At 35.3% G+C, this 20,515-nt stretch overlaps 2 protein-coding genes and 1 long non-coding RNA gene across 4 annotated transcripts in view; all 3 read right to left on the bottom strand.

Annotated features, from left to right (window-relative positions):
* The window catches only part of LOC120327663 (DNA polymerase alpha catalytic subunit-like), a 30,288-nt gene extending 28,000 nt beyond the window's left edge, over nt 1–2,288 (bottom strand). The window contains exons 1-3 of the mRNA XM_039393997.2: nt 2,160–2,288; nt 495–618; nt 169–278 (exon numbers count right to left, since the gene is read on the bottom strand). Of these exons, the coding sequence (XP_039249931.2) occupies nt 169–278; nt 495–543 (159 nt within the window). The 5' untranslated portion in view covers nt 544–618; nt 2,160–2,288. The remainder of the gene's footprint in view (nt 1–168; nt 279–494; nt 619–2,159) is intronic.
* A 373-nt stretch (nt 2,289–2,661) lies between these two features.
* LOC120327665 (ubiquitin carboxyl-terminal hydrolase 15-like) lies at nt 2,662–14,484 on the bottom strand. 2 transcript variants are annotated; one of them, XM_039394000.2, is made up of 19 exons: nt 14,066–14,484; nt 13,698–13,804; nt 12,896–13,023; nt 12,515–12,641; nt 12,120–12,256; nt 11,606–11,760; nt 10,978–11,132; nt 10,607–10,740; nt 10,122–10,240; nt 9,279–9,543; nt 8,825–8,937; nt 8,268–8,435; nt 7,718–7,819; nt 7,123–7,246; nt 6,932–7,043; nt 6,560–6,746; nt 6,031–6,180; nt 5,686–5,893; nt 2,662–4,179 (listed from the first exon to the last, which is right to left on the bottom strand). In XM_039394000.2, exons 1-19 carry the CDS (start codon nt 14,140–14,142, stop codon nt 3,955–3,957), a joined length of 2,793 nt encoding a protein of 930 aa, XP_039249934.2. In that variant the 5' UTR covers nt 14,143–14,484; the 3' UTR covers nt 2,662–3,954. The 2 variants fall into 2 exon arrangements, with proteins under 2 accessions (XP_039249934.2, XP_039249935.2); XM_039394001.2 differs by having other exon boundaries at nt 6,932–7,040.
* Nucleotides 14,485–18,488: 4,004 nt separating this feature from the next.
* On the bottom strand, nt 18,489–20,297 carry LOC144425147 (uncharacterized). The gene is made up of 2 exons (XR_013477309.1): nt 19,865–20,297; nt 18,489–19,579 (listed from the first exon to the last, which is right to left on the bottom strand). It is a non-coding gene; the product is annotated as an uncharacterized LOC144425147 (long non-coding RNA).
* Nucleotides 20,298–20,515: the final 218 nt, after the last annotated feature.

Genomic DNA, 20,515 nt, shown 5'->3' with positions numbered 1-20,515 from the left:
CCATACTATCGAAAATTTGAAAGCAATTAGTTCGTTTGATACATAAAAATGAATTTTGTCAGCGACAACAGTTTATCAAAATTGGTTAACTTTGGATCCATTCCATAAATATATATATTTAATTATCAATGAATAATATTTCACACAAAATTCAACAGAATCATTTACTTCATATTTTAGTCGTTCTCCTTTATTTTTTGCAGCTTTCAGTTTTTCTAACATCGCTTTTCTACCAGTTTTATCTTTGCGTTCTCTTCTAGACCTGGTTGATGCAAGCCCTGTAATTTATTTAATTTTTGAAATAATAATTTTGTTAATAAGAATAGATAAGCAAATTAATTCTTTCTGAGAATAACCAAGCTGACTTGAACCTCATTTATTGAAACAAATTCTTGACAACATGGGACATTATTCCAGTTGTACAGATTCAAATAAGACCATAATTTAGCTTCTTGATTGCCAAATTTGTATATAGACATTTGTAGCAATTTTACCCTGCGTGGATGACCCATTATCCTCAGCATCATCATTGGCAGAAGACATTTTATAGAGTTTATTTCTTCAGGCAATCTTTTCACATTGATTTAATGTGGATGCGTTACATGTGCTTCAATTTTTCTGTAAAATAAATTTAATTTCAAACAGTGGAAAAACACAGCCACATCCCAAGCAAAGGTACATTGCACAGCGGAATGCAGATATATCAGATGCTTCACTATGCTGATATTTGACATAAACTAATATGGAGATATCTGATGACAAAGCTTGAAAGTAAAAACTAAGGGCTTTGTTCTCATAATAGGGCTAGATATTGAATAAAATATATTTGCTATACTGGATGCAAGAAGAGTATTGCACACTATACAGATCGAGAGACATTGTCTCGTTCCAGAGAATCCCATTTTGCCGATCTCTATTCAGGGACTTCTGGACATTGTTGTCCCTCGATATCAGTAAAAATACAGTAAAATGAAGTTGCACAAAAAACTACAAAGGAGCGCAATCTAAAAACGTCATCATTGAATTCCTCAGGAAAAAATAATCCGATTTACAGAAGGAAAGAAATTTCTACCGTGGCATTCAAGAGCTTTTAGCAAAAAACGACAATTTTGGTCAGGTCAGCATGTGACAGCCGCGATTAATTTAGATTTTAGACTATTATCGAGGCAAGCATGGCGCGATATTACGCATCTGCCGTTGTGCCAGATGCCCCAACAAGCCAGACACTTTGTAGACTATAAAATATTCCTCTATCTCAGTATCTCTCTATCAACAGTCCGAGATGAAAATTCATTAACATACAACAGGATGGCACACTATACAGATCGAGCGACTTTATCTCGTTTCAGAGAAACCCATTTTACCAATGATCAGACACCCCTTCTTTGGGAGGCGTCTGGACATTGTTGTTCCTCAATATCGGTAAAAATACAGTATAATGAATCGTGACATTCAAAAGTTTTTAGCAAAAACAGCAATTTTGATCATGTACGGCATTGAGACAAACATGACATGATATGAAGCATCTGACGTGGTGTCAGACGCCCCTCATTTGTGAGACACATGGAATGTTTGTTTTACTGAACCAGATGGAAGGAAATTCACAGAATTTAGATAGTGTGCCGTACAGTACAATGAAATACAGAAATATAACCAACATCGTTCAACTTCTTACAGTCTTTATTTTGAGCAGACATAACTTATGAGTTACATTAATTAGTTAACCAATAGATGTAACTTAGGAGATACATTTTAAAGTGCATCATATAAAAAAATTGAAAATGAATCAAATCATTGTCAGATCAGCAGATTGTTCATCCACAAATCTGTCAGATTTTGCTTTTTGCTGCATTTCCAAATTCAAAATCGTCTGCTCCTTAAATACATTGGATCGATCCTAAGATTATTCGGTTTGAGCTGCAATACAGCAACAGTACGCTATTATTTCCAGATTTCCAAAAAGCCATACCGGTACCATAAATCTAAGCTATGAATGTCAAATGTTCTGAACTTCATAATATTCCAAATAACCAGACAACGTTACAGGCAGACAGGGTTGCGCTATACCCGTACGCGGTATATCAGCCCTATTGCTAATTAGTAGCCTATACCTAATTATAATGTTATCAAATTAAAAAAATATCGAAGTTATACTGTACCTGGGAATCGGAGAATTCCTGCCTCTAAAACACCTGCAGCACGTTTTACGTTGGAGGTAAAATGGCGGGAAAGCACATTTTGCCCTTTTCCACGCTGTCGCGGTCCAGTGGTTTTGTAAGAGATTTCCACATCGCGTGCAGCAGTTTGTGACTTTATCTTGTTTTTTTCTCCTTTGCAAATTTTTAAAATCGTTCGACACTAAGCGTGTTGTCAACTACGGTTGACTTCACGGCCAATCTCATTCAGGCAGTTTCACTACCTTGATCTGAAAAGACGCTTGTATACAACCTATAACCAGTGGTGAACTGTCAAATTTTTCGTCATTCTGTTGCAAACAGAACATGGACAGCAACCAGTAATGCTAACCGGTTAGCTGATAAAATTCCGTGAGACGATTCTCCAAAACCGATGCGAATCGTCTGAATTCCACCACTGCCTATAACATCGTTTGGGCACTCTCGCAATTGCCTTTAAACTGTTGCTAAATATGAAAACGACAACTTCTACTGTAATTTCTCTTTATTTCGCATACTCATATATAAGAATAATTAATTGAAATGATATACATATGTGATCCTTATAAATAGGCATGAAACCAAAACATTGCATCAGCAAAATCAATTTATATTTATCCAATTTACATTTTCTACCAGAGGTATGAGAAAAATGAATAATCTGGTCACACAACTATTCCTCTGGTTACAAGTGGAATCTATGACATTCAATCACGAGGTTCAGAAATTATCTCTTTCTGAAAAAATTGGAAGAACCTGGTCAAATATCAACAAGATTGCCCATAAATTAAGTTCTGCATATTCTCATGAACATTTTAATCACAAGATAATACAGGAGGTAAAGACAATGAATGAAGCAGAAGTAGACAATACAGGAACATAAGCAAGAAAAAAACATGCAGGCCAGAAGGGTACAATAAAAATTATGAAATATAAATCATAGTGGCTATAAACCAATTGAGATTTCAATACCATGGCATTACCAATTATATTGCTATTCTATATTTGTGTGGCTATAAACCAATTGAGATTTCAATACCATGGAATTAACAATTATATTGCTATTCTATATTTGTACAAATAATCAATGAAGAATAAATGAGCTCTATGATATTGTAGATGAGCAGAGTAACCTATTTCAACCTCAAAATAAAAAAAGTGTATCTTTTGATATAAGTAATTGGAACCAAATTGAACTCACGAGATAATGACGAAATATAGAAATACATATCGATAAAAGAACTTTCCAAAATAATCAGTCAATCAGATCAAACTAAATATGATAAGTAGATTCGTTCACAAACAGGTCGTCGCATACAAGATATTCCTGTTCAGCTGTGACTAACGAGGTCATGCTAACAAGGATGCTACCCAGAGCATCTACTTAAAATATGTCAAAGATGATGCAATAATTTCAGTGGTCATTTTGTTACCCCAAAAGTTTTAGTTAAGTTGCAGTGGCCGTGGATTACCGGTAGTCCCTAAAAAGTTGCGGTAGGCCAAGATAACATTAGCTTCCATAACTTTTAAATTGCAGATAAATAAATATCTTGAATAAAAAGATACATAATGAGGCATGAATTAACAAGATATTTCATCGGGGATCAAATACAAAGAATGACATTGCTTAAGCAATTTTTCATTTGTAATTTCTCTACATGTTATTTTAAGGAAAGCGATACAATACCAAATTTTCTAATCTTTTGAAAAATAAAGTCGTCAAAATTATTTATGTGCTTTACAAAAACTTTGCGTGCAAAAAATGACATTCAGTTCATAATCAACTGGTATCCATTTCTTCCTCACCACAGTTAGATAAATTTGAATCATTTCCGTTGAGTAGTTGCTCTCTCTTTTTCTCACTCATGTTAAAATCGAATCCTCGAACGTGGCAGCTCCTTGGACTCACCATTGATTCCAAGAAATTGAAATCATCATCTCCTTCTTTGTTAACCCATTCCTCAATGTCTTGTCTCTGATACATCAACATATAAGCAGCTTTTGTCTGTTGAAAAATGATGAATCACGTTTATAAATTTCTATGCAGTTTCATTCATCTGTGTCATCTCATAAGAAACAAAATGAATTTGACCAAATTTGTATCTCTATAGAACTCAAACCATGTCGCGGGCCACTTTTTGAAATTTATTGACCATGCGGGCCGTAAACCAAGAAATAAGGTACAAAAATGGATATCTGAATGTATCGTGTTAAAATTACACTTGAATCGTACAGCAAACGATACATAAAACATATGCATTTACTTGTGCTGGATATTTGGTTCCGATTAATGGCCTTATTTTGCGGTGTTTTGCTAGTCTCAGGACAGCATGCAAATGCTCGTCCATTAGTCGTGTGCGGAGTGCTGACTTGCTAACTTTCATAGTTGAAAAATTACTTGCAAATATAAGAACTGCCAAACGTTGCAGTTATGTAACGTGGATGTGCAATTAGCTTTGCAAACCTTTCTTCGGGCAAAATGGACTGACCGAAACTCGTTTATTTCCTCACGATGAACATGCGAAATGAAATTAGTGTAATCATACACTCTATATACACTACAGGTATCTCTATATTTGTCCCGCCATAGAGATCATCGCTGACTAATATAAAAATATTCCAGGACAAAAGATGTTAATATGAGGGCCCGACCGATATATCAGCCATGTTTTTTCATAAATTTCGAACTATCCGTATCGGCTGGCTAATTTTACCGATATATATCGGCCAATCATGTGACTGCCAAGGTGTCAAAATTACGCAGGGAAAGCAGTTTTATCGCTTGTTTCATTGAGAGTGGTTCTGCCTAATACTCTTTTTCTTCGTTAATTCTATTTCTTTCTTATCAAAAAGCGGCTTTTGACTGCGTCTCTCTTATCCAAAACGGACGTGGTGGCTTGCAAATTGAAGCGAGAGAAACGTGTGCACATCCTATTTGTGTCAAATAATAATACAAGTTCGTTCAAGGCGCGATTTAACTTCTTGTATTGATATGTTGTAGACGGCTGGTTCTAGCGGTGAGAGCAAAAGCAAAGTATGGTAATACTTTGTGTGCCATAATGATGGCGTAATTTGTAAAATATGCTTATCATTATTAAGTCGAAGGGTACCGCCGATTTAAAAAAAAAGATGAGTATAAGTATAACTTGTAGAGCCATCTCAAAGCAAAACACAAGAGCAAGTATGATTGGAGCCAATGCAGAAAAGCATAGGAGCCAATGCAGAAAAACTCTGCTCAACTACATCTGAGACTGTTGAACTGGAGCTTCTGAGATTCATAAGTTTCCTGCCCTTACAATAAATGTTCTTTCTTGCCACGCACACAATTGCATGAGTTCAAAATTTCATTTCTTTTGCAAGAAAAACACAATATTCTCAGATTGTTGCTTGTTAATTTGTAGGTGAGGAAACATCGGTATCGGCCTATTTTCAGAAAACTATCGGTATCTGTTCAAAAAGGCACTATCGGTCGGGCCCTATTAACGCCATGTAATAGTATTGAATGACATACCTTGACTTTGTCTTCGGAGCTTTCAGTAACACTACTGTCATCAAAATAATACCATTTTCCATCTTTATAATTACGACAATATGCAGTATAATGTCCGCCTCCCATACCCCCATAATGATTTGATACACCAATCAGATTATATCTCTTCTTTTGTTCATGCCACTTGCTCTTAGCAGGGTTGATAATGAAATCAGACAAATCTAGATCTCTACATCAAAGGAATAAAATAAAAATCATCATTCAGACACCTAAGGCCATTATTTTCAATCGATCATAGCAGAACTGAATTAAGATCACTGTGAAGTGTTAACAAAAACTGTGCATTATGAACAATATAAGTCTAACCTTGTTGGAAAATCAACATATGTTCCTATTTTATCTCTCGACCAACGTGTGTATGAAAACCTTTTCAAATGAATAATGAGAACGGGTGGTAATGTCCATAAATCAAACTTCTTTGTTGCTTGCTTGTGGTCTTTACATTTAGGACAATACCTGTATTTATGTAAAACCTACAGTTAAAATATTAGAGCCATGTGTAAACATTCGGAAAAGGAAACGATGTAACAACCAGTATCTAAACTCAAGATCACCTTGGATGCATATAGGATGTTTTTTTTATCAAAATCTCACCACCATTTGGCTGGCTGTTTCATTGGTATTACCAACTGAATCTGCCTAAAGTGCCATGTCAACTGGCATCTACTGGTGCGAAACGAAGCGGCATCAACATCAATTCATAGCTTAAGTAGCTGTAATTTTGCTAAGAGCTGAATGTGCTTCACAGTGGGTGCACAAAATCTTGCTTCAAGCAAATTCCAAAAAAAAAAAATTGAATCAAAAAGGTATAAAGGGATCATAGCCTTTATCATACCACAAATCCTCCTTTCCCAGTTTTTCAGGAGTTGTAAAAAATTCCATGCATTTCTGTAAGTTTATTCCTTTGTCTTTGTTCCCAGTTTTATTCATGGATTCATCGTTTTTGAAAGTATCCGACCAATTTTCTTCGGCATACTCTTCACATGTTGCACTGTCCCATTCAGCAGAAAAGTAAACATCACCTGAACATTATAACACCTTTATAATGAGCTCAATTGGTTCTAAGTAAATTAGCTGAGTAGTGATATACCAAAATGCTTCTGTTGTTATTGACCCATTCAAAATAACTTATTTGCAAAATCATTGAAATTGTAGTAATGCACTTAATTTGCATAAATTGATTGATAACAGGAAGACATGGCAAGACCTGTGAACTTGATTGGTTCATCATTATCTTTGAGCTCCTTATAAACGGTTGTTCCAAATGAATTGATTGTAACAAGTTTGAACCATTGCGTTTCATCTTCCATTTCATCCTGCTAATACAAAAAAAACAAAAAAACAAAATGATTGAAAGTATTGAAATAAGCACTTATATCGATATGATGATAAGCAAACCTCTTTATTTGTATCACCGACTTCATTTCCATCAACATCAGAACCAATGGATTCATTCAATTCACATCTTTTCAATTCTGACAACATTTTTATGTTTTCTTTGTACTCTTGTTTGACATAGCGACTGCAAAAAAATAAGTTGAACTTCATCTAACTCAAACACTACAAAGCTGAAACTCAAGACTTGAAATCAGTTTGGACTTCACTTCATAACTCATTTCATGATGAATCTGCTATAAATCTCTGTCATTAATTAACGCACAACTATCAATATGTTTAGGAAGAGTGAAAAATATGACGAAATATTGTTTGGAATAGGATCTTACAAAATACGGCGCTCCAGAAGTGTATGTACCAATATGGAGGTAACTAATTTTGTTCGCGTACTTTACATCAAGTTGTGTAAAGGGACTGATTACTATTGGCAGGGCTTGGCTCCCCAAACTCGTAATAGAACTAAAATAAGAAAAATCAGAATGAAATTATGGCCTAATCTTAACCTGGTAATTATACTATGGGAGTATCCAGAATACTAGGTAAGAATCTGTAGTATAAAATATATACAGTAATCAAGGCTTTGTGAAATGATACTTACGATACTGCAGCAAGTATTGAGTTATACAATTTTCGATATGTTGTTACTCCTGATTTTACAGGAATCAAAAACGGGTGTGCAAAGAGTCTCATCCCGTGGGCACTGAAAAATTGTTATCATGCAACAATGAGAAATGTTAACCGTTTTCTGAGTAGAAAACAACAATTCAAAAATGTATTGTATAAAATTACAATGAATTGATTAAAAACTGGAATGAGCAAATAAAAGAAATCCATACATATTGAACTATAATTGCCTGAGATCGTTTCAATGGATGGTCTGTACAGGTATTAATAAAAAGGCAGTTTTCAAGTACTGCAATCTTTTCCAGTTCAGCGTAGTCTTTACCTAAAAATCCCTAACAAACATAGGGACAATGGTGCATCACAGTCACAGCATAGTCATAAAATTCCAATATAAATACAAATGGGATATGAAAATTGCAGAAATTTATATTCTTTGCTGTCCAGAATAGAAACAAATATATTTTAGAATCTCAGTGATCGAGAGATCCCTAAAATAAATGGATTTTATAAAATCTCAGTCTCACCTACTACACTGTCTCATGACAACACGAGCATATTCTAACTTTTCTTCTTCTTCTTGTTCATTTGCATCATTTTCAACTTCTTCATCAAATCCAATTTGGAAAACGAACAAATTATCTCGATCTGTGTAATTGCCGATACTTTCACTTCCTCTATAGATTTTGTAGAATCTGTGGGAGTTAAAATAAGAAATGAACAAAGCATTGGAAAATCGCAATTAGTCACTCAAGTTGTATCAACTTTTAGCAATCAATTAAAATGGTTTACAGTGCAATGAATGAAGTTTTGTCTTCAATCAGAATTCATTGCAGAGACAATTTCCCTAAACTATCCAATGACGATTATGACATCATATTCTCCTTGGATATCAGGTTTACAGACATAAAGTTAGTTGGGATTGAGAATGTACCAGTATGTCGTTAATTTTGGCATTTTTTAATGGAATTTCTTCCAAGACCAATCACCCAACATATCACTCACATATTAATCTTATAGCACAACTAAAATATTCATCAGATAACTGAAACTGAAGCAAGGTAAAATGGGAACAATTTCTTACCTATAGTTGTAAACATCAGTGACGATGAGTTCATTTTCTTCAGTTTCAGTCTGTTTTGCCAATGCTTTACATAAATCTCTTATGCATCCGTCTTTTGATACTGTCACATTGTACTAAAATTTATTGCAGTGAATATTAGAACAGATCGAAAGAAATTGAAATCCCCACACTGGGACTGATTAAATGCTATAAATACTGTTACAAAGTCAAATATTTTTCCAATGCGCAATGATCCGTAAATGCATTGCTAGTTATGAAAAGTTTGAGAATTTTTAACCAAGGTATCAACATATTTGTATCATTCAATAATGCCAATATCAAAACCGTATAAACGAAAAAATATAATGGGCCTAATGTGTACGTTTCCAATTTTGCGTACATCGCTGACATAATGATGATTCCTGATTGCATGTTAATCTTACATCACAAATTCATTTGAACAATAAAAAATTACCTTTGTCACGGGTTTTTTAGCATCTCTAGGAAAGAAAGTACAAGGAATCATCCTATCTTTTGCCTTTGGCAGAGGAAGTGGTAAATATCCAAATGGATCAAAGGTTACAGAGACTCTGTCACAGTCAGGACAAACAATTGTACTTTTGAACAATCCATGAAACATGTCAACAATGATTGAATCGTTTCTTCTTAAATGATTTTTCCAGGCTTCTATGGCAACATCATAATCAGGACGTCCTGCTGAATCTTTTAATTCCACATACCTACATTAATAAAAGATAAATAGATAAAAATATCTGAACATTAGTCAATATGACTATGACTAAGTTTCGAAAGCTCTGATTTCTATATCGAAATATTCACAGTATGCTATTGAGCCAAACTATTGAGATATTCATCCATTACTTTAGTTGAGTTAGTGATTTGAAAATATTAAAATATTCTGTCTATCTGTACATCTGGGTATTGAGGCACACGCTATGAATTCAACTACAAAAATACTATTAATATACATTCTGGAAAGTATTCACAATTTGAACTGCAAAAAAATAAGAGAAATATGAAAGAATATGAATTTAATTGAGAAAAGTTGAGAATATACAAAGCTTTATATACTAATGCCTGTATACTTTAATAACAAAATCACACCATTCATGCAATTCTGACAAATGTCGCGCCTTGAACAAATTCCTAACAAAAAATTCAGCCAAATACTGAAGCTGCCAAGAGATCGAAGAATCATTCTATACTATGTTTTCACCTCAATAATAACACAGAAGTATTCATTCAAAAAATTGTGAACCGAAACTAAATACAGTGAAAATTATTATGAAATACTCACGGTTTGTTGTCAATTCGGTTTAAATCTTCATGAAGACCATCAATCAAAAATGCCATAAGTTCTTGACTGTCATGTTGCTGATATCCAGAAAATTGTGGAGCAAAACTGGATACTTTATACTAAATAGAAAAAATAAAAGTATGGTCAGCAAGCAATCGAGATCAATACACCAGGGCAGTCGTTCAAAATGTATGGAATCCATGAGTAACTGTCCCATTCTGGCAGAATGAAATGTACCTATTCTTATGAAACAACGATATTGCAGCATATTGTTGCACTCCTATTCTGATGCATTGGGCCACAATAGACGTAATTCCTATCTAGAATGACTCATTACCCATCACAGCACAACTATGACAAAAAAATTACAGCTCACTGAATAAAATTGTGACATTTAAAATTCAGAAAACTTGTATATTTCTACCAAAAACCTCATTTCTCTCCCTGAAATAAAAGTAAAAATCCTTCCAGAATCCAGTCCTCACCTTGAATTCACGTGGTGATACAGAAGAATGATTTCCTGACCAAATATCATGGATCAAGGTAGCATAAGTTTCAGCTAATTTTCCCCGCATGCCAATAGGATTTGTTCTGTTCAGCTCCTTGATATATTTATTTTCTGAAAAATAAACAAGTTTTAGAAGAAGTTTAACGGCGTATGTGTATTAACATTTGTACGGATGAACAACCACTGAATATCTTGTACAATAGATAATGCAATGTGGAATAAGGAACATTACAATGAATAGACATCTCAAAAAGCTTAATTACAGGTTCAACTTTAATAACATGGTCATATTATTACCACATTTCACAAACTACATCAAATATCCTTCTTATTAAAAATAATTTTTACCATAAAAATACATCGTAAGAGGAGAGACGTTACTCAAACACTGGATTGCGCTATTCATGAAACAAGTGTTGCCCAAGTTGCTGAGACCACATATCCCTGGTGTATCTCGATATGAACGATAAGTATTGTTTGAACTGTATCTTGTATTGTGGCTTCTAGAAGTTCAAAAGAAAATTATTCTCGATTTGAAAATAAGAAGTCTCATAATTGATAAAATTTTATCAGTCTCATCCAGTCTTGTATATACATTTGTTTTGAATCTCAAATTTGAGATTTTTTCCGAGTCAAACAAAATGACATTGACAAATGACATAAAACACATTTGAAATTGTTCATATTTGATAATGTCTATTCATGATTTTAGGAATAATTCAAGATATATTCATTCTAAACTGGACTGATGGTTTGCCAAGAGACTTGCCAACCAAGAAAATCTAATTAAAATTAGGGCGGTATTAAAAAAAAAAAACAGGTAAAACATTCTCAACTATTCTGCATTATAAAATTAATTTATACAAATTTACAATGTCTTGTTACAACATTCATTACATTCATGAAATATCTACGCTAATCTAAAGATGTAAAACCCAAAGAAGGGAAATTCAAAAGTAAATGAGTGAATACATACCCGTTACTGGAAGAAAAAGATGAAGAATTAGAATTCTTAGTATTATATTTTGACAGAGTTGATGAAGTTGACGTTGTAGCTTCTGTATATGAAGGAGGTGCAATCGTGGATCGAGGCCAAGTTTTATTATCATTTTGTTTTTCTATCACAACCACCTAAATTGAATCAAAGTAGAATTTAGGAACTGATGCATTTTTTTTCACACCCAAGGTTTGTTTCATGCATACAATAAACCAAGCCATAAAACCAACATGCAAGAGTCATAGACTAAGTCAAACATACAACAAACAATTAATGGTGTTTCACAATTTGTTGAATAAATTTCCAAAATTTTATCCTATCTAGGCTTAGATATTTCTGAATTATATCTTTAATTGTCTGGTGTTCAGCGTTTGCTTACTATCCAGTCTTATGAAAAAAATGCTGTGCCTAAATGGTGAAAGTTGCTTATATTTATATTGCAGCTGTTTAAGTTCTCTATGTTGCTATTTATTGAATAAAAACACCATATTACCGATGTGGGACCAACTCCAGCCTTCTCCATTGAAAATTTATCATCAAGTGAGTTTTCAGAACTGTCTTCAATATACAATCGGGTGGTTTGTTCCACAGGTATTCCAAATATTTCTTTCATTCTCTTGTGAATATCACCTACAGAGCAATATTAACTCATTAAATCAAAATCAAATCCCTTCCAATTAGCCTTCAGGAGATAAGAGTCAAACTTGAATCCATCATAAACACTTTTATTGGATTCACATTTAAGCAAAAGTGGCAATAACACACACTCCCTATCAGAGTATCATGTATTTTTGAACGAAAATTGTATCAAAACTGATTTAATTCGAAAGATTATTAATAACATCAACATTGAAACATCGCAATCAAAAACATTCAGTATTTTACTACCTATTAGTGCTACTCTACTGAAGTTTTCCTTGGTAATTTGGCCGTCACCATCATGTTGTTTCATACTGATGCAAGGTGGATATATTTCAACAGTTGTTTGTTTGGAAAATGTTCCGGTCTCAATTACCTGTCAAGACAAATAAGCAAGATGGTAGAAGAGAGTTTATCTACCCATTTATTCATAGGCCTATAATAAATATGATAACATGAAACAGACTTAAACTACAAGGGTATTAATAAGGATGAGATGGGAATGCATGTGTAATCTATGTGGCATTGTTCCAAACATAATGAAATGTCAAATTTATGGGTATAAAAACTGTAATCATATATTCACCAATACCAACTACAAATTCATTTCTTTCATAAGAACAAAATTACCTTCCTACAAATAGGCTTTTGTCCTTCTGGTATTCCATAAATATGAACGAGCTTTTTCCAGCATTCAGCAGGAATCAACATATATTCACTTTCTTCCAGTAAATGTTCCCGCAAGGTATCAGAATTTTCTGAAGCCAGATAAACACAAGATTGCAAAAACAATATTTATTTACAAAAAATAGAACCAGTAGTAACGTGGCGAGAGTTTCAACACAATTGCTATAACATTTAACAGATTCCTCTTGAATTGCAAATGAGTGGACCATGGAGAAAGGCCAAGAAGGGTAAAACTGATACGATAAGCTCAACCATATCAAAACAGAATCTCATGTCTGGTAATACCTATTGATTTAATATGAAAAATTCAATCCAAACATCATTATCAGTAATAAATGAAACGAGATTATCAGTCGGAGACCGAAACTGATCGATCGAAACTGCGGTTTCGATTCATGACTCTATAGTGACACCGTGTGTCCCATCACTAATAGCTCGCTAATTATATGACATAATTCATCCAAAATCAGTAGGCTTCTGGTCCGGGATATGATTAATGCACACGCAAAATGTGGAGCAGATTCAATCTCGCCTTCTTGAGATATCGCGTTCATATAACAGACAAACAGACAGACAAATACCTATCAACATACTTACCGATCTTAAGATCGATAAGTAATAATTTACATGGTTTATAAAAATAAAATAGTAATGCAAACGAAACAACATACATTCGATCGAGTCGATTCCAGTATTCTTGAAAACTTGCCATCATTCAAGAAATAGTAACAACTAACAAAAATACCTTCAAACAATCTGGAGTTGTCTATTTGTCCTGGATTTTCACCACTTGAGTCATCGATTCCAGCATGGTTTTTCCAATTGTTAACCCAGCTCACTGATATTAGATACCTGATATTGGAAAACAACAAATGAAGAGTAGTCAATTCCTGGGCATGAAATTTTAACAGAAGTATCAAAATATAGTGAAACTCCAGAAATACAATACTGATTTTTGAAACTTGTTTTTTACATAGCTGGAAATGTTGGCTACAAGCAGACAAGGTTCGAATTTTCTGAAGAGCTTGGACGGAAAATATTTCTTTGCTCAGTATAATTGCAATTCTATTTACTTGATATGGAAAACCAACATAGCAGATTTCATCAACTCACCATGAATCTCCAACCTCCAAAGGTTGACCAAACTCCTCAAAAATATCCTTTTCATTAATGCTTCCGTTGGTGTCCATTATTTAAGTAATTGTCAGATCGCGATTGTGAACTGGTGGTTCAACCAACTGACCAATAACTGAATACAGGAATAACGTAACGATAGATAGACTACAGACAGACAGAGATAGCCTTCTGGCCTTCCTGGTTTCTGAACTACCAGTTCACCCGAGACGATACGTCCCTTTGTCGTTAGCCTAGTTCGATATTATTTGGCGTTTCTAAGTAAGATTCCAGAAACAAAACGCTAAGCACTTGGGTACGCGAGCATAACTCTGGCCTGGTGCTGTAGAATGGTGCTGTCAAGGCCGTGGCGCTAAAAAGACTAACAAAGCCCGTGCTAAGCTTCCGCAAAGTATAGAGAAGCAAAATCACTTAACGCTGATAAAGCATTTTATCAGCATTGTGACGTACGATGAAAGTTAAATTTTGGGCGTTCGGCATTTGGTTCCCTCAGTGAAGGGCAAATAGGAACTAAGAAGAATTTTTAGTATCATTGGGCTATACAGCATTTTGTACATAGATACAGTACTATTTTCGGGTACATGAAGTTGAACGATGGAAGGGGCCTACCGACCAGACGCTGCATAAACCACTGCTTTCATTTTATCCTCGGCGGTGTGGCGCATCGTGTTAAGACTGTTGTTCTCAACCTTTTCTTCAGTTGATCCAAAATAATATTGTGGCCCCAGCTGCCGACAATCCTGGATCCGAACTTCTCTTTTAAAATATCGTTTTAGTCTAAGTATATATAGCTATTGCGACGTAGTTGCAAAGATTCGTGACAAAGGAGACGAGACAGTTTGAAACGAATCTTGCAGAGGCACCGTAAGTATCTTCAGTACGTAATATATTATATCTTAATTTACTGAATTTGTTGATGCACACGTAGGGGCGTGCCGAACTGTTCTGCAGCCCGGGGCGAGTTCCTGATAATGCTGCCCCTTATACCTAACCTTAAAAATAATTCGTGCAATGAGCAAATTATAGATGTTATTATGCACGAGAATAAATAAATTAAAGGCCAAGTAAGATGGAAACGTTTGTTTTGTTAAATATATCATTAACCTAACCTATAAACTTACATTTACAAGATCGAACTCATTTATTAGCAAAAAACAAGTCACTTATTCATATGTCAAATCTACTTTGCTGTCAACAAATGTCTGAAAGACAGCCTCTTTCCCCTTGTTCGCCGGGAATTTCTTTTCGATGATGATCAAAGATAAATTTGGCAGGCGTTAATTTAACATCGAAGACATTAAATGTGTTCTTATATGTTTACTTTGAGAAAGATCATTCGCAATTAGTAGCGAATTGAGTACTGTATAGTGAGTAATAAACAATATGCAACGCACAAAATATGTAAAACATCCTCGCCGAGCTCCACCGACGGAGCAATAAAATCTTCAACATGTTTGAAAAATCTCTGTTTCCATCTTAAAAAGCGATGCAACAGTTGGCGTTTTAGCAGCCACACAAACAGCTTTTCTGGCATGGTTGTAAACATTACCTCGTTTTCACCGTTTTGCATGCTATTTGTCAGTTTTTAGTTATGATTCGGAATTGTCAGTACGGATCAAATAATTCAATGATTATTCCGCCTTCTCGTAGTTCAATTGCTGCTAATCAAAAATTGGGATGGAAATAGCTGTAGCAAAGTAGGCTAAACTTTTCTACCGGTACTTTTAAATATCAGGATTGCACATTTTGAATTAAAATGATTGTTTAAAACATATAAACCAGTTTAATGCACTAACTCGCGAAACCACACTTAATATGAGCACCAAAAATGTTGCAATTGTGGAATATAGGAAGAGTTTTTCTGGGGTCAATTGTCGGGGAAACATCCGTTTTTGACTCGCTATCACCACAGTTAGTAACACAGGACTAAACATATAATGTCAGCTTTTAATTGAATATAAACACGTCGAGAAAAACATGTGTGATAACGAAAACGACAGCTCGGTTCTGCTGCCCCCTATAACGTGCTGCCCGGAGCGACTGCCCCTTTCGCCCCCTTCAGGCACGCCACTGTGTACACGTGAGGTATTTGGCTTGCTATGCTTCTCCATGGCGCGGCGGTGTGGCTCAACGGGCTAAGCGTTAGGAATACGCTCGCCACCGCACCTCTAATTACTCTGCGTGGGTTCGCAGGTTCGAATCCCATGCAGGGATGGTTATGTGCGAGAGGATTGCTGGACTCCTCGCCGTCGTTGGGTGGTTCACGTAACCGCTGGTCGGTTACTGCTTCCTCCACCACCAAGTCCATGCTTCCGAAAACAAACAATATAACTAATCCCATACCCGACTTGGAATGGTAACCGGACGAGAGGCCGTGATTCGCCATATGGATAAGCCGCCTTATCGGCTTTCCTCTCCCCGGGATAAATATGTAAATCCTATCCTCTATCCATCTTGGCTTTGCTTGACATGGCGAGGTCAGGCCTTCGGGATCCACGAACGGTCACTCACGACGGCGGTTGAACGCTAACGAGTTGCATAACTTGAAATCTCGGAGAATTTCGAGTTCAGTAGCAACCGTGATAAACAGAGTGTTGTTAGTTATTTGATCACTGAAGCATAACAAATGGTCAAATACAAATCAATCACGTATGACATCAGTGATATAAAAGAACTGCATGGCTAAGCAACATCAGGTAGGATCGGAGTAAACTTCGCGGCGCCATATCGATAAGACCATAAAATAGTTTGAAGCATTGGTGAACGCCTATCACTTTTTAACAGCAATGGGTAGAGTATTGACGGGCATTTCAAACGAATACAAAGTTTATCGAGCAGTCAGCAGTCACTCTCGGCTGATACACTTTAAAATAAATGTTGTCAAAAAGTGAGAAATTGATTTTAATCCAACTATAATTGTTCTGCTTGTAAGTCAGTTATGACTCAAAATCTCATTCTTTGTAAAAAATATATTACCAATATTACTTGTTCACATCTAGCTATCGTACTGTTGGAGGCACGTTTTCATGCACGCAGCCTGCGACTCATACGTTCTCATTAATTCTCGCACAATGTTCATTATGATTTCATGTTCTTTATTATTTTGGTATTCACTCATAAACCACGATCGGGTTCATGTCTTGTATGTGCTGCCACCAGTGTTTACATAGAATAAGTAAGAATTTCACCACAGGTCGGCAATTTTTTACAATTGAGTCTCAGACTTCAAAATCGAGAGTAATGTGTTTACTTGCAGCTGAATGTGTAATACACCAAGAATGAAGATCAACTTGTGAATTGTGTAAACGCGACTTTTAGCACTGATATATATAACATGCGGCTGCCCTCTATCCTTGTGATATATTATAGTAAGGGTGGTCCAAACCCATGCGTCCCGCGGACACATTTCGTGCAGCCCGCAGTACAATTTTAGTGTACACTAGACCAAACACATATTTGACTTTGCGCCGCGCGATTCCACCGAAATCCCAACTTAGTTATTTCTTGACGATAGCTCTAGGCCTACTTACGCTGCAAGTAATGAAATTTTTCACATATAACAATTGATCATAAAATGAGTGTCATAAGAAAGGTGACTGAGGAAAACAGAGGGTTTAATGCTAGCTAACTAAGAGAAAACGTATTTCTTTGCCCACAACAAGGGTCCGCCACAGTGTCTGGTGTGTTTTCAAATAATATTCTAGGCCGCGAGCCGAGGCCCTGAAAAACGCCTAGAAAGTGAGTTTCGTAGCGCACATCAGGTAACTACCTGAAAATGATTTTAAAATGTTCCTTAAAAATTTAGTAACAAATATTGCCTTGTTCCCACTTCCAAAAGTTGCACGTTTTACGGAAAAGACGCTTTTACCACAAGAAATATGTGCTACGATCTGTCCTATATTCTCTACATTTTCGGCACTGAACAATGACTTCTGCATGACGTAACAATTGAATTAAACCAGCTGTTAGCGAGCGGATGAATATTAGTTATTTCTGCTCGACCTTGCGCTGAGTTGGGCAGGCTTTCCATAGCCCTGTTTAGTTATTATTAGTTAAGTTATGCTAAGACGTTGTTGAAAAATGTATAAGTAAACTATTAAACACTTGTAGATCCTTACCACGGATATGGGCCGTGAGACGAAACCATGAAAACGCCCAGAAAATGAGTTTCGTAGCGCACATCTGGTAACTAAATAAATTCTTCAGTTTTGTGTGAAAACGAACATAATGAACGCATTACAGCTTGTTCCACAATCCTGGAGCGAAATTGAATATAAGAGGTTCCCGGAAATTCAATAACCATAAGTTTACAACGCATACATAAGAACTATACAATTCGAGAGCCCTACAGCACACTAACACAAATGTATTCCTGTAATGTTTTGCCTGACCAAAATCGGACTTCCTCAGTCAATCATAATTTATTAGGTAGATTACGAAAAATATGGCATACATGTAACCAACAACAAAAAATACTTTAATTGTGTGACAGGAGTCGGGAGTGACCTCGAAAGCAGCGACACCAACAACGCTGATTCACATTTGAGAATAAATTTTATGTAATAACCACAAGCAGTTTACAACAAGAACAGCATAAAAAGCTACATCCATTTTATAGAAGCTATCAAGTATCAAACGTATTTATTTTTAAGCAATGAAGCCACAAATTAACATCGTGAGCACGAAAGCACAAATAAATCAGTTATTTCTCTCACTTAGAAATTTACCGCAAAAGTCAAGAAAATTAAATGAATGTACAATATGTACATAACATAGTGAACAGAAATATTACAATTTACAATTAATCTTTTTTTAGTTTATGTGGTTATGTATTTGAACAAAGGCAATAATATTTCTAGAAACAGGACTACGACACTAACAAATGTCCGAAAAAAAAACAAATGTATGATACTTATTAAATCAACTGTAATATCTAATTCACTTTCTTCTGAATTGTTTTCGAAATCCACTATCTCAAAAATCGACTTTTCCTCTATAGGTGTACTGTGATTTCTGCAGTCAATACAAAAACAAAAATCTGTGCAATTTAAGTTGATTTTGGCACACTTTCATAAATTATTTTGACTATTTTTCTTTGCAGTTTGCAAACTCAAGAACTGATTTGAGGGCCACATGCTTCTTCAGTGAATCATTGTTGGGTGGAGAGTATAATCCTTATGTTTGACAGTGTTAAATAGACGTGCCCTGGTATCATTTACATTCTTCATATCCTCTTCAAATTCCTCAGCTTTATTTATTAATACCTCGTTAACCTCAAAAGATCTTCATAGTCGAGGGAAAAAAATGAATTGAAAATCTCAATGAAGTCTCCAACATGAATTTGATGGGCAGTTCCAATTGCAGAAAAGTGCTAAAGTATTTCAATATGAATAGCCCATCTAAGCTGTTTGCAACTATTATGATTCTCATATACGGGAGCCTGCGTTAGGTCGGATTGGTGGAACATTGCCGTTTTCTTTTGTAGTACAGTATCTAAAATAAGGAAGAAAATAATATTTGGAGCAGCATGATTTTAAAAATACCCCTAAGTACTAACTAATACCTTGAATACATAATGCATTTTATCTGATGCACTAAATGAGCGTATATATGCTCATTGCATGTTCTACAGTCCAGCAGTGTTTGCATACCATTACTAGACTATATCTACACTAAATTTTGATATATCACAGTCTGAAATGTCCTATGACAGTATGAGTATGGACTATAGACTATATTTTGAAACATCAACTGTTTGTCTACAACTTCATTTCTCACCTCTCAATCATTTCCAATGCTACCTTTCTTTCCACTCCGGCATAACTTATCATTGCTTCCCAGGTTCTTGTCGACTCTATGAATTTAGATTTAGACCAACCGACATTAGTAAAATTGATTAATTTCTTCTCTTTCACACAACCGTGCATTACAGAAACAGCCATTCATTTATATTTCCAAATATGCTGTGGCCTATATAGTAGTATAAGTCTGCTGAATAGTCAAGAAGAGTCATTAAATTAATCATAAACATTTCATGCAAGCCAGAAAATATCGTTGTTTGTGACATATTATTCTAGGTCTAGCCTTCCTTGGAGTTACCGCACCGTACCTATTTAACAACGTCTTATGAGCTAGTGCTCAACTAAAATTGCTATTTATGGCAAGGATATACAAGTGTTTAATATCTTACCTATACTTTTCAACACCTCCTTAGAATAACCGGACTAATATTACCGGTAACTGAAAAAAACTATGGAAAGACTACTCAACGCAAAAGCGAGCAGTTGAGTACATCTGATATTCATCCGACCACTGGGGATCCACCTACAGCTGACTAACTTGACTGTTACGTCGTGCAGAAGTCTGAGTTCATTGGCCCATGATACCGGAAAAGCAGAGAAAATAGGACAGATGGTAACACATATTTAT

Source organism: Styela clava, chromosome 7 (assembly GCF_964204865.1).
Source record: "Styela clava chromosome 7, kaStyClav1.hap1.2, whole genome shotgun sequence".
NCBI classification, from domain to species: domain Eukaryota; kingdom Metazoa; phylum Chordata; class Ascidiacea; order Stolidobranchia; family Styelidae; genus Styela; species Styela clava.
This window is presented reverse-complemented; position numbering and strand designations above follow the sequence as displayed.